The sequence below is a fragment of the Pelodiscus sinensis genome, chromosome 6, assembly GCF_052426305.1.
Source record: "Pelodiscus sinensis isolate ZL-2025 chromosome 6, ASM5242630v1, whole genome shotgun sequence".
Lineage (NCBI taxonomy): Eukaryota > Metazoa > Chordata > Testudines > Trionychidae > Pelodiscus > Pelodiscus sinensis.
The window spans coordinates 91137239-91150762 of NC_143057.1; the positions used below are offsets into that span (position 1 = coordinate 91137239).

At 45.1% G+C, this 13524-nt stretch overlaps 2 protein-coding genes across 9 annotated transcripts in view; one reads left to right on the plus strand and one right to left on the minus strand.

Annotated features, from left to right (window-relative positions):
- NLN (neurolysin) overlaps window positions 1-8347 on the minus strand; it is a 58906-nt gene extending 50559 nt beyond the window's left edge. For 3 of the 4 annotated variants that reach the window (XM_075932382.2, XM_075932381.2, XM_075932380.2), the window contains exon 1: window positions 8212-8346. In XM_075932382.2, coding sequence (XP_075788497.2) covers window positions 8212-8252 — 41 coding nt within the window. In that variant the 5' untranslated portion in view covers window positions 8253-8346. Of the gene's footprint in view, window positions 1-6098; window positions 6181-8211 lie in introns of all 4 variants that reach the window. The other variant, XM_075932383.2, reaches the window with a different exon arrangement.
- SGTB (small glutamine rich tetratricopeptide repeat co-chaperone beta) overlaps window positions 6954-13524 on the plus strand; it is a 70478-nt gene continuing 63907 nt past the window's right edge. For 2 of the 5 annotated variants that reach the window (XM_014570423.4, XM_006117006.5), the window contains exons 1-2: window positions 8350-8499; window positions 10728-10849. In XM_014570423.4, coding sequence (XP_014425909.1) covers window positions 10750-10849 — 100 coding nt within the window. In that variant the 5' untranslated portion in view covers window positions 8350-8499; window positions 10728-10749. Of the gene's footprint in view, window positions 7102-8347; window positions 8500-8560; window positions 8743-10727; window positions 10850-13524 lie in introns of those variants that run through there. The other 3 variants (XM_014570421.4, XM_014570420.4, XM_075932389.2) reach the window with 3 other exon arrangements.

Genomic DNA, 13524 nt, shown 5'->3' on the forward strand with positions numbered 1-13524 from the left:
AGGCTAATCAGGGCCTGGAGGCAGAGGAGTGCCCAAGATCTCTCACTACTCGCCTCACCCTGGCCAGGCAGTGTTGCCAACCCACAGAAATTTCATTTATGGACAAAATGGGAAAAATGTATGGACATTTTTTACGGACATAATTTTTATACTATATTAAGATGACATAAATGGCCAAAAGTGAAGAGTAATCGTCATTCATACATCACAAGAACAATATGCTATTTAACTCACTTTCATTTAATTAGTCATGGTACTGGAAGTTTTCCATTTTGTGATTGTACATCCGAACACTGACAACTAAAATGTCCAATTTCTGCTGCTCTGCATTAAAATGACTGAAGCAGCACAGAAGAAATTCAATTGCTATAGAATACCTGCTGTTTTTTGAAATTTTATTGCACTTCTATGAAATTTACGGACACCTAAATTTTTTTTACAGACTTTACGGACATGTCCAATTTCGGCTAATTTTTTTATGGACTGTCCGTAAATTTACTGATGGTTGGCAACCCTACTGCCAGGAGGGAACCATGTGCCCCTGGCGGGGCGGGGAGCAAGAGACTTTGCCTGCTCCCCTGCCCCCAGGACCTAATTAGCCTGGGGATGGAGGAGAATGCGAAGTCTCCTCCCCCTGCCAGGGCATGTGGTTCCCTCTGGTACCACATGCTCCTGGCAGGGGAGGAGACTTTGTTCACTCCCCGTTCCCAGGTCTCAATCGGCCTGGTGGTGGGGGAATGGCAGGACAGCTGGAGGGCCAGATTAACCCACTTGGCAGGCTGGATCCAGCTCATGGTGGCCCCTTTGCCCACCCCTGATCTAGGACCTTGTGAAAGTATCCATCTAGGCTAGGCCCAGAAACATTGCTTAATTTATGTCAGAGTTTGCCAAGACTGATGTCCAGGATTGACAGTTCATACCATTAGCACCTCTGGGTTTGCTGTGGAAAATTATGAAAATGAAAAACTTTCTTGAGTCCCAGTTCAAATTATGCATGCCCAGAAGCCTACAAAACAATGAAACAGCTCCATGAGCCCAAGATGGCTAGCATGGTCTAGCCGTGGGTGTCAGTTGTAGTGTAGATATATCCTGACAAGGTTGGAACTAAGAACCAGAAGCAGAGATCCCCAGGATCAATTTTAGTTAGCCCTAAAAGGAATTCAATGCTGACAGATCACTGCAACTCTGTAACTTTTTAAACCACACGCTGTAACTCATGTGTGTATATATACTTGTCTACTTTAAACGTAATAATGTTAATTTCCTTTTCCCGCTTAATAAATGTTTAAATTATAGGATTGTCTACAAGTGTGGTCTTTGGTGAGAAATCTAAGGTACAAATTGACAGGAGAGAGAGATGGAAAGTGACTGGTTTCTTGGGAGAGGAAGCAACCTGAATATTTTATGATCGTTGGTGTATAGCAGGGTGGTTCACCAGGGTTAGTGGGCCACCAGCTCTTTATTTACCTGCATGTCTGCAAGTATGGCTGCTTGCAGCTCCCTTTGGCCACAGACTGGTGTTCCTGGACAAAGGGAGCCGCAGAAAGTGGTTCTCCAGTTTGCACCAGTTCTCATAGCTCCCACTGCCTGGGCACAGCACTTTTTGCTAATCCCTGGGCTATATCTACACTGGCGCGATCTTGAGCAAAAGCAGCCGCTCTTGTGCAAAAACTTGCTGCCTCTCTACACTGTCTGCGTCAGTGGTCCCCAACGTGGTGCCCGCGGGTGCCATGGCACCCGCCGACAACCCGGGCTGGCCCCGCCCCCCGGTGCGCGACACTCACCGGCGCCTGGTGCGCGGCGCTCGGGCGGCCTCAGCCCCGGGGCACATGCGGGCGCGCGGCGCCGGTGCCAGCCCCAGGCACGCAGCTCGGGCGGCGGCGCCAGCCCCAGGCCCCCGGCACAAGGGGCTCGGGCGGCCCCGGCCCTGGCGTGCCCCAGGACGTGCGGCCCCGCCCCCGGGCGCCCGGCGCATGAGTGGCCCCGCCCCCGGGTGCCCGGGAGCCGGTAAAGGTTGGGGACCACTGGTCTGCGTGTTCTCGCGCAAGTAAACTGACGTTCTAATGTATGAAATCAGGGCTTCTTGCGCCAGAACTCTGACGCTCCTGCTCAGAAATAAACCCTTTTGAGCAACTGTTCTTGCGCAAGAGGCCAGTGAAGACAGGCAACATGAATTTCTTGCGCAAGAAAGCCCTATGGTTAAAAAGGCCATCGGAGCTTTCTTGTGCAAGAGAGTATCTACATTGGCATGGATGCTTTTGCGCAAAAGCACATCTCTTGAGCAAAAGCACATGCCAGTGTAGACGCTCTCTTCTGGAAGAGTTTTTGCACAAGAACTGTTCCACAAAAGAGTTTTTGCATGAGAACACACCAGAGAAGACATAGCCCTGGTGTATACCAACCGTCAGTCAAGTCTGTCTGGGTGGTATCATAGACTGGAATGGCCAAGGTGATTGTCTGTCATTCTGTGGTAATGTAGGGGGAAAGTTCTTGTAATAAATAACACATGTATACCATTTTGTAAAAGTCCAAACAACAGCATGGACTCCTTCTTGACCACTCTTCTTCCTCCTCCCTTCAAGACACTTTCCCACTCTTTTTTTGTTTTGGCGGGAAAACTAGGCAGACATATGACCTAGGTTCTGCCCAGCAACAGCAGCTTATTTAAGGCCTGAGAAGGGAGGCAGATGCCATTGTAAAGGTAGCACTTCACTGGACGCCTGAAGGATGATGGAAACGTGGGAGGCCCAAGACAACATGACAGCGTACTGTTGAGGCAGATATGAAGAGAATGAACTACAACTGGGACACACTGGAGAAAATGGCCAAAGACAGACAAAAATGGAGAACCTTCGTTGCTGCCCTACACGCCAGCGGGCATAATAGGCATTAACTTAACTCTGGAGTTCTAAGGGGCTGCCCATCTGAGTGGCAGAGACTGGAGCTACTTACAGGGCACGCCAGCACCAAGCCAATAGGTTTTGGTTGTGGAAAGTAAACTTACTTGCACGCAAGGGGTATGGTATTAGCTGCCACCCCTCATCAACAAGGACATACACACACCCACGATGCCAGAACAGAGCTGACACAGCCTGATCACTCTCACCCAAATTACATCTGGAGACAAAATCTGGAGCTATCTCACCATTGTGAGGGTCCACAAGCTGCAGAATATGGTAGTGGTTTTATAATCCTCCATTTCCTTACTTGGGTCCCGTCCTGGGGAAGGTAACTCACCTGAGTTGCAGTCGTGCACCATCTTTATGTCACTTACCTTTAGTTGTGGGGGTCCTGGTTATAGTTATGTTCCTTACTTTGTTTGAATTGTTGAATAAAAACCCTGTTTGTTAGCACCCACATTTCAGTCAGCTTATTTTTCCTGAGGGGCTGAGACAAACCCCAATGACAGAAGCGGCTTCCCCTCCCCGTACCGGTGCCTCTGACAGAGAGGCAGCAGCACAGGGGCCAGTGGCTCCGTGGGAGCAGATACGAGTGGGCAGCTGTTTTGAAAGCCAACTTCCTGCATGTATCAGCTCCTGCCTCCCCTCCCCCCCCCCGCCACTCTCCGTGCTTCTGCCTCTCTATCAGAGGCAGCAGCATGGGGCAGGCGGCTCTGTAGGATCTGGTGCTTGTAGGGAGCTGGCTCAAAAGTCAGCTCCATGGGCACCAGTCACCTCCCCCTTGCTGTCTCTGATACATGCAGTCAACAGGATTAACTCATAAGCCTGGGCTTATTGGTTAATCGTGTAGTAGACTACACGCTGACATCCCTATTTCAAAGTGCCACTTTTCCTTTTTTTTTTTAAATGTGTGTTTTTCTCACAGTTGGAGAAATCCAAAGAACAAGGGGACCGAGTTGCTATACATAGGAAAAACAGTGAAAATGACTGCATACAAAGGTCTGTAAATACATAAGCTGAGAATTTTTTTTTCAGTTATAGGAACTTTTGGAGCTATTAACAGCATTAGCATGTAAACAATTTTAGGACAGAAATTTGATTTCTACATTGATAGTGTCCTTTTAACCACATAACCAAAAAGTCTTTGATGGTATATCAGTGACAATGTGCAAAGGATATTTATGTCATTTGTATTATGTACACGCTATTCATGTTACTTCTCAAATATGCATTACTGCAAAGGCCATCTCTCATTTTCATTCACATTTAATTCCATTCCACACAAATGTCTTCTTTTGCATTACTGCAAAGTATTTACATAATAAACCCTTATGTTGTCTTCCCATTCTCTATTACACAAGAGCGAGCCTCCAAGCAACAACGATCCAGCATAGTTGAGGGCTCAACTACCCTGGGAGCTGTAGTTCCTTGGCCAGCTCCCTGCCTACAGAGCAGGCCCTGGAGCAGGGAAGAAACTACATATCCCAGCATTCCCTTGGCTGCTAGCACTAGCAAAGGGAGGGAGAGGGAGAAGGGAAGCACTGAGACCTGTGCATAGCATTTGCTGTGAATGGAGAGCTCTGGCAGCTAGAAGGGGGAAACATCAAAATGTGTCCCTCAGGAGTAGAAAGCTTCACCTTTGGTCTAGAAGACTTCCCCGGACTGGATTAGGGATGGTGGTGGCCTTGGCTGGCAGCCTCCAAAGGAGAAATTGGATGGACTGAATGGACAATGAACCTCTATCTGAAGCCTAGCAAGGGAAGTATGTATACTCCACCTAAAGAAGTTAAAATAATAAGAAAGGGAAGGCTCTACTAGAGCAGGCATGTCAAATTGGTGTTTGGCGAGCCGCATATGGCCCGAACAAAATTTTTTGTGGCCCACCACTACATTTTCATAAAGGAATAAAGTGTGGCCTGCTGGCCGCTCAGAGCACGTGGTGGAATGCACATCACAGCTGGATGGGCCACTCTGCACTGCAGCAACTGCTCATGGCCGGGGCCACTCTGTGCATGGCACCCAGCATGTGCTTACAGCTGGCCGGGCTGCTCTGCCCATGAGTTCACGTCTGGCTGGGCTGCTCCGTGCTAGGTGCTCTGCGCATGTGCTCACAGCTGGTCGGGCCGCTTTGCACATGGCGCCCAGCATGCACTCACAGCAGGCCACTGTGCTCACACCGCCTCAGCGTGCCTGAGAAAGAAATGTGTGGCGGCAGCAATGGCAACTCCAGGACCCAGGTGTTAGGTTGGGAGGTCGGGGGGGGGGGGGGGGGGGGGAGGCATTAGGTGGGAGTGCCTGGCTCTGGGGAAAGGAGGGGGTTATTTTGTTAATATTTTGTTTTTTATTTATTTATTCCTAAATAAAATCACAAAATGTATATTCATTTTATATCGATAAATGTCAATTGTTTGCAATTGCATGAATAATTATATGTTTATGCAAAATCTCAAACTTACAAAGTATCTGAAATTTTCACAGAAGCCTGTTCTATTTCATTAACCATGGTCTATACTTGTTTGTATTTCAACAAAACAAGTTATGTATCATACAAAAAATTAAAAAGTACCTTAAATTTATATTTAAATTCAAAATTATTTTATGAGCAAATAATAATTTTACATATCAAATTATTGTATTATATGAAAACAAGACCTGAAAAACATTATAAAATATATTTAAAACATAATCTGTAATAATAAACAATTACGACTTTCTGATAAAGTACATTTTCTTTGGTGGCCCTGAAAGCTATCAGCTTTTGTTTGTGCGGCCCTCAGTAGGATTCAAGATTGACATGCCTGTACAAGAGAGTCTAAGCAACTTAAGATACAACAACAGGCATGCAGAAGGATTTGACTCAATTTCCACTTTTGAGCCATAGAAGCCAAAATTGGCTTTTTCTTTCCAGATATAGCTGATATTTATAAAGGGAATCTAGCACCTGCCTTCCAGATTTGAACACCTCAAAATCAAGGAGTACTCAAGTTCAGTCTGGGCTGCTGTTACATTATTTTTCCCAAATCAAATACTGATCCATTGTAATTTGCTGTAGAAAAAATAGGATAAAATTGGTCAATAAATGCTGGTATCATCCCAGCGCTAACTAGGATTGAATTTGCTATTTTCAACATCCATTACCTTTGTACTTTCAAATTTGCGAAAGAAACGAAGAATAGAACAAAAGAACAACAAAGATACCTCAACTTTTCCTCATTATGTGAGACAGTCTTTGGATCCAGATATCCTCCAATCACCCAAAATGTTCCACTTTTCTGCACTTCTGTAAACATACAGAAACCAGTCCCATGTTCTCTGCACATCCAAAATTCCTACTGAATTCATAAGGGCCTTCCTTAATTAACCATATTACTTGATATTTTCAACTCTTCTAAGTTAAGCAGCTTCACACTTCATAAATGGATGGGAAGACTCTTTAAAAAAATGAAGCGCTGCAGGAGGGCTGAATATTTGTCAGGTAACAAGAGACCCTCCTGTTACAACTATAAACCATTGCAGCATAGAATATGTTCCTAGAGTCTCAAATAGAGTCATTTGCATCTATACACAGACTATTAAAGACAATGAAAAGACTCCCACTCACTTCAACAGGCTTTGGGCGGAACTAGTTATACATGGGGTAACTCCACTGCCTTCATGGGATCCCAGAGTCACCCACAGCAGAAGGTGGCCATGTGAGCTCATTCCAGAGCCAATGCCCCAGCCTCCCAAATCATTTAGGCTGCATTTTCTGCACAACTATGTGCTAGCTGAGTAGTGTATGAGAATTGTGGGTCTCTGCTGCAAGTGACAGGTATCTCAGGAAATTAAAACCATGTCCTAGAGAAGGGGCAAGCATGTAACAGCAGTATCTGCAGCTGGCAAGGGCCACCACGGAGGGTTTAGAGCCCCTAGTACTGCAGTTGCCAGGTTCAATCATGCTCAGGCTTGGAACTGCCACCTTTTGTTGGCTAAAAGCTGCAGCTGTCTAAGCAATTGGTTCCTTGGCAGTAGCCAGAAAAGCTACAGATGGCTCTGTAACTTCTGAGGGCCATTAAGCTAGAAGCAGATAAAGAGACTGCAGTTAACTTCAAGGAATAGGTCACCAATAGGAAAGGAATATCAAGAGGGGAGCAGGAAAAGATGAAGCAGACCTGACTTGCAAAGGGAGAATAGCCCCAGCTGCCCGAGGAGCATATCCAAGGTAAAAGGGAAACCAGCATGGGGAGGATTGGTGGTGACCAGGTACTAGACTAACATGTACATGGAATCAGAGGGAGAAAGGCTGGTGACTTCAGGTTCCCAAGTGGTAAGTACTTGCTTCTGGGAAATGGTATTTACAAGAGGCTAGCTCAAATAACAATATCTGTGGTGGGGGTAGGATTTGACAGAACTGATCAGGTATCTTGCTAACTGTGGAACTTTACTGAGCTGAGACCAGGACCATATATGATGACTAGTGAAACAGGGTGAGCCTGGAGACATAGCTATAGAATGGCTGAATGAGGAAGAAGATAAATCTGTGGGGAGTTTCCCCTAATTGTTATGTAACTTCTACCCACTGGGGACCCCGGTAAACTCACCTGAGTATATGGCTCAATGAGAAAAAAACTGGGGGTTGATGAAGCTATGTAAGGCAGTACTTAGAGTCATGCAGAGGTGTGTGGTCAAAATGAAAAATGTCTGAGATTCAGCACGGGTATATAGCACTGCCACACCAGGCTTGCACTCAGAACGGGCCGATAACCACTACAAAGAAGCCCACAAATATTTTGAGGGGCCGGGCTTGCAGATGGTAGAGAGTCTGACATGCTGAAGGAAGCAATCCCGCATCGCTTAACCTAACGTTTCCTGCTCTATGCCTGGTCTCTTACTTGGGGCCTCTGAACGTGCCCTGGAGAAAGCTACCACAAGCAAAGCAAATCGCTAGAGAGAACCAGTCGTTTCTCCTCCTGAGCTGACTGGATGCCAGCCGCGCCCAGCCTAAGTCAAATGGGGGAGACTCCCCCGCCTTGCTGAGGAGAGGTTTGGGGGCAGAGCCGCCGCCGCGGGTGAGGAGGAAAGGGATGCCCTGCTCCGCATAAAGGAAGGCACAGGACACGCCCTCAGTGAGGAAGATTTTAGGAAGGGGGTGCCGGCTGCTAAGCGGCGTGGGCAGCAGCAAACCCCTCAGAGCCGCAGCTGCTCTTAGCCAGCTCGCCACCCATCCCCTCGGACACCCCCCTCCCGTGTTCAGCCCGAAACCCCCGCCCTCCGCAGCCGCCTTTGCCCGGCCCTGCTGCAGTCACGGCCGCTCTCGGCCCCGCGACGCTACCTGCTGACGGCTCGGCCCGCAGCGCTGCACAGGGAGAACATGGGGGCGGCGGGGCCGCCGCTGCTAGGGGCGGGCGAGTCTACGCGCGCTCCGCAGCCATGTGCCCGCGGGCAAGCGCCGGCTCCGCTGAGCTGCGTATCCACTTCCGCCGGCCGCGCCTCCCTCACGCTCCCCTCCCACCGCCCTGGAGCGGCAAGCACCGAGCTCCGCTGCCAGCGCCGCGCCGTGGAGAGCGAGCCTCCGCACTGGGCAACCCTGCGGCCCCCCGAGCTGCTCCGGCCGGGCACGGTAAGGGTGCTGCGGAGGCTGCGCTCAGGGCGCTCCTGTGCCGCAGCGGGGATAAAGCCACCGCGGGGGGGCTCGGGCTCTCCCCTTGTCTCTGTGAGAGGCGAGGGTGCAGCAGGGCATCGCTTGTGCCTTCTCCTCTGAGCGAGGCAGCGCCAGGAAGAGGGTCCTTTCTCTCCCATGGGCAGCCCGTATGCTTCGGGCACGGTACCACACCTGGCCAGGCCCTGAGCTGGGGCAGAGCAGGTAGGGGAGAGAAGCCGTGTCAGCCACATTGGCTAGTTCGGCAATGGAGCGGGCTGCCAAGGAGCTTTTGTGGCTGGACGTGGGTAGTTCTTGGCCGGTGCCTGGCTCTGCTGAGCTTGTTGCGATGCCTTGGGCGGGAGCTTGTCAGATCTGGTGTACATACAGGGTTTCAGTGCACCTAGGGAACCGTAGAAAGCCTAACGGACAGTGAGTGGTCTTTAGAAAGTGTGTACAGAAATGTCTTCAGTTATTTAGATACCTACGAGTGTATAGATAACTGTATCATTGTGATCTTTGCTGTACCTTATACAGAGAAACATACTCTACTGCATGCTGCTTCTTTCAAACGATCACTTTGGTTCAAAGTATCCCATATATTTGATAAGATTATTACTCACACATCACCTCTAGTTGGTAACTGACTTCTGCTAGTTTCCTTAGTGGCAGCTTAAGATGGTTGAACCACAGCTATATATACAAATATGCTCATTATAGGTATGGATTTTTGTCTATATGTTAAATCTACGACCTGCTTTTCAGAGCATAGTTAAACACTGTGCTGTATTGAAAAAATAAGTTCTGTTTAGTAAAGGGAAAAAATCAAAAAAGTTAGAACTAATTTTTCTCTCAAAGAAAAGTTATATAACTCCTAATAGCTGCTGAATGCAAATCAGGCTGAGTCAGCAGCATGTCACTAATCACAAGTTTGCACTGAGGTCACAGTGTTTTGGTTTTCAGTCTAAAGAGAAAATAGCTATTCTGTAGCACAGTGTCAGAAAATGGAAGTGTTTATGTACGTGGCGAGAGATCTATCTCTATGTACAGTAAAAACTCTGTTACCTGGCATGTTGGGAGAATGGGGAATGCTGGTTAGTCAAATTAACTGCAATAATTGCAGGGGGAGGGTGTGGACTGTGGGGTGAGCAGTTTGGGGTGCACAAAGGAACTCTGGGCTGGGAGTGTGGGGTATTCTTTTGGGGTGCTGGATCAGGGTGGCATTCACCCTCCGTGGGTCCCCAGAAGTGGGGATATAATCCTGCAGTTCCTAAGTGGAGGCACTGCTAGGTGGCTCTGTACGCTCCCTCTGTTTCCAGGCATCACCCCTGCAGCTCCCATTGGCTGCAGGTCCCAGCCAATAGGAGCTGCAGAGCTAGCACTTGGCAGAGGTCGTGCACAGAGCAGCAGGGTCATGTTGCTGCTTTCAGGGAGTCATGCAGAGCCAGATAGGGAGCCTTCCGGCCCTGCATCAACCCGATTATCCAAGAAGATCAGAAATGTCAGTTTATAGAGCTTTCCGGTTGAAGTGCCAGAGAAAACAGTGTTTACTGTACTTTTAAATTATTGTTTGTGAATGAGTATTCCTGCATTCAGCTGCATGTGCTTTAAAAATTAAATCAAAACTATATTTTTAAGCAAAATTAATTTACTAAATTATCCATAATGAGCTTTTATGAACTCCTTAAGGCAAGGCCATCTTCCACCCTGCCACAGGCCCCATCCCTGCCCTGCTACTGCTCTGACTCTACCCTGCCCCACGCCACTCCTTCCCCCCAAGCCTGGTCCCTGCTTCCGTCTCTGAGCTGTCCTAGGCCTTGCAGGTCCTGTCTCTAGGATGGTTGGGGTGGCTATTGCAGGGCCTCCCAAAGCACAGGATAAAGGGCAGCTACCCTCACCATCCTGTGGGTGGAACAGCTTTGCCATCAGGATTTAATTGACTCAAGTCCTAAGACTTCATCATTCTGGATGATCGCAGTGGCCTTATGATTTATGAATCTTATTACAATAAGAAAATGTCAAGTAATACATTTCTTGATTTTTTTTTTTTATGAAAATGTTTTGCTACATATCTTGTGAATCCAAAATTCGTAGTGAAATTAATGGGATGTTAGGGTGTGCAAAGTATTCAGTGATTGACCCTAAAGCATTCTTGCCAGTGTTAACAATGTCTCTATACTGCTCTAAATATTTTTATTTTTATAACTTAGGTGAGGTTCATAAGCTTCTAAAATGTCGTCAGTGAAACGTCTAGTATACGCTGTCATCCATTTCTTGAGAGAACAAAGTCAACTGGATACTTTCACTTCAGATGAACAAGAAAGCTTGGAAGGTAAATACTGAAGGCCACATACCTGTGTGCTAGGTTGGTGGATACATACATCATGATGTATAAAGCAATAATTATATTAATTACTGATGTTGTTTTATGATTATTGTATTTTCTTTCTTGTATGCTAGGAAAGTATTATTATTTGAACAATTTATATTGTTATCCTGTAGATTCCAATATGGTCTCTACTGGCTTATCTATTACCAAAGAAAGTTGCTAATTTTGGGCTAGACATGGGAGAAGTTTGAAGTTTCACAAAACCTAAAGAACTTTGTCAAATGCTTTAAAGTTTTTTGTTGTTAAAGGAAAAACAACTTCATTCCTGAAACAGATTAAGATATTAAATGTCCACAAGATTTTTAATTAAAGTTAATTTTTAAGTAAAATCTGTGTCAATTGGAAGAGATCCAAAAGGTATTGGCTTTGCATTGTCTTATTTCTGAGCAACTGGCCCTTTCAGTTATTCTAATGACTTAAATTAGGAAACGCAATAGTCCCAACCATTGGGGAGATGATGTGGACATGTCTCCCAACTTGTTTTTTACTGCTTCAGGGAGTAGCCAAGTTAGTCTGTACAGGATAAACTTAAAAAACCACAAATAGTCTGGTAGCACTTTAAAGACAAACAAAACATGCAGATGGTATACATATTTTGTCTTTAAAGTGCTACCAGACTCTTTGTATTTTTTTAAGTTTATCTTGTTTTGTACTAATTCTTGTCTCATTCAATTTTTGTGACTGGTTTCCCCTCAACTTTTCATATGTGCTATCGTCTATGGATAACATACTGAGGAACTTGAGAGGGGTAGCTGAATTAGTTTGTAATTGGAAAAACTTAAAAAACAACGAATAGTCAAGCAGCACCTTAAAGATGAACAAAACATGTAGAAGTTATCATGAGCTTTCATGGGCTCAACCCACTTCTTCAGATGAATGGAGTTATTAAAGGTCCAGTTCCAAAATAAATAGCGGATGGGAAGGGAATAAGCGGGGGTGGGAGAGGGTGGGGGGAGAGGGAGGCAATTAGAGTGTTCATGTTACATGAAGCTGATAGAAAAGGTGCAAATTGTTCTTAAGTACCCATTGTTTGATTTTTTTTTTTTAAAGTCATTAGGATATGGATGGTAGTGTGCTAGCCAGATAATGACTTTATTCATACCTTTGTGATGGGTCCCAAACCTATAAATGAGGTTAATACTGAAGAACAGCACTTCTGTCAACAGCATCTGTATTGGAAAGCAAGAGTGGGGGGGATTAAATCATGAACAGCAATGTTCTACCTTGATGCTGCACATGAAAAGCTCTTGTTAATATTGGTAGGAGTTTCATGTGCTAGTTGAGGGCAGGTTAGTGTCTCTGAAAGCACAAAGGATCTACCACTTACATTTCTTGACAATCATGTTTTATTGTAAGAGCTGTAATACTGAAGAGGACTGTTATTAGTGATTCCAAGTAGCATGTAGCAGTAAGGATTCTTGATAGATACATTTTTATCTTGGGAAAGGAAGATTAAATTACTGCAAACTAAGACCACTTTACTCCTGAGTACAAACATCAAACTGAAGGTAACGGCTTAATTTATATGCATTGACATTACACCTTTAGTTGATTCACCTTAATTTTCCTGAGTGCCCCCATGCAGACATGCCTTTACCTAAGTTTTGAATATGGTTTTCTCCTTCCCAGTTGACTACATTTTTTTTCTATAATCTGGTTTAGTGGGCACTCTTCAGCCATGTTTAAACATATTGTTCAATCACAGATTCCCTGTTTGTGTTTAATGAAGTTTCAAGTACACAAGTTCAGTCCAGTGGAAACCGTAACACAGTTATACACTAGTGTGGGCAGGAAAGAGAGAATGGAACATATTTTGAAGATTCAATTTAACAACAAAAAGCTGAAATAGTCAGTGCATTTGATATGTGATAACTATATTCATTTAAAATATCTGAATATTTGTTGGCAAACTAATTTCCAGCTAATAAAAAGGCCCCACTTTCAGAAATAAAATTATGAAGTAGGAAACATTTTTATTCATGTTGGCTTTAATAAAATACTATTAAATACTGATTGTTTGTAACTAAGAATCTAATCATTAATTTGACACATTGGCTAGAGTTGCCCTGAGGCAAATGAACTATAATTTTAACAAAAATGTATTATTAAATGGAAGTGGGCTATAATGCTTTTAACGGCATATAAATGTTCAAAGATAAAACTGAACGTTTCCACTATTTAACATATTTTAGCAGAGTTGTGAAATCCTAATTTTACATTCTGTGTTGCCAAAAATACGGTACCATATGCTGTATTATACAATATACAGCATCTGTGCCAACTAATCTGCATAGCTGATCCTTTTTTAGCTATAACAGTTAAGTTTATTCTATGTGAAATAGATGTCAAGCCATATCTTGTCCATGAATGTAAGTCTGTGAGGAAAAAAATTGGTCCATGCAGTACAAGGGTACTTCGTGTTCCTTACAGTTTGCTGTGGGGGTTGTAAAGCATTGTATATCAAATATCAAACAAACTATACAAAACAAGTCAGCCAGTTGAAGACTTCATCAAAATAAGTGTAGCATGATTTTCAAAACCATCTTTTATTGATAAAATGAACTCTGATTGGCTGAAGCATGTAAGTATATCAGACTATAGGCAAAATTCCCTGAAAG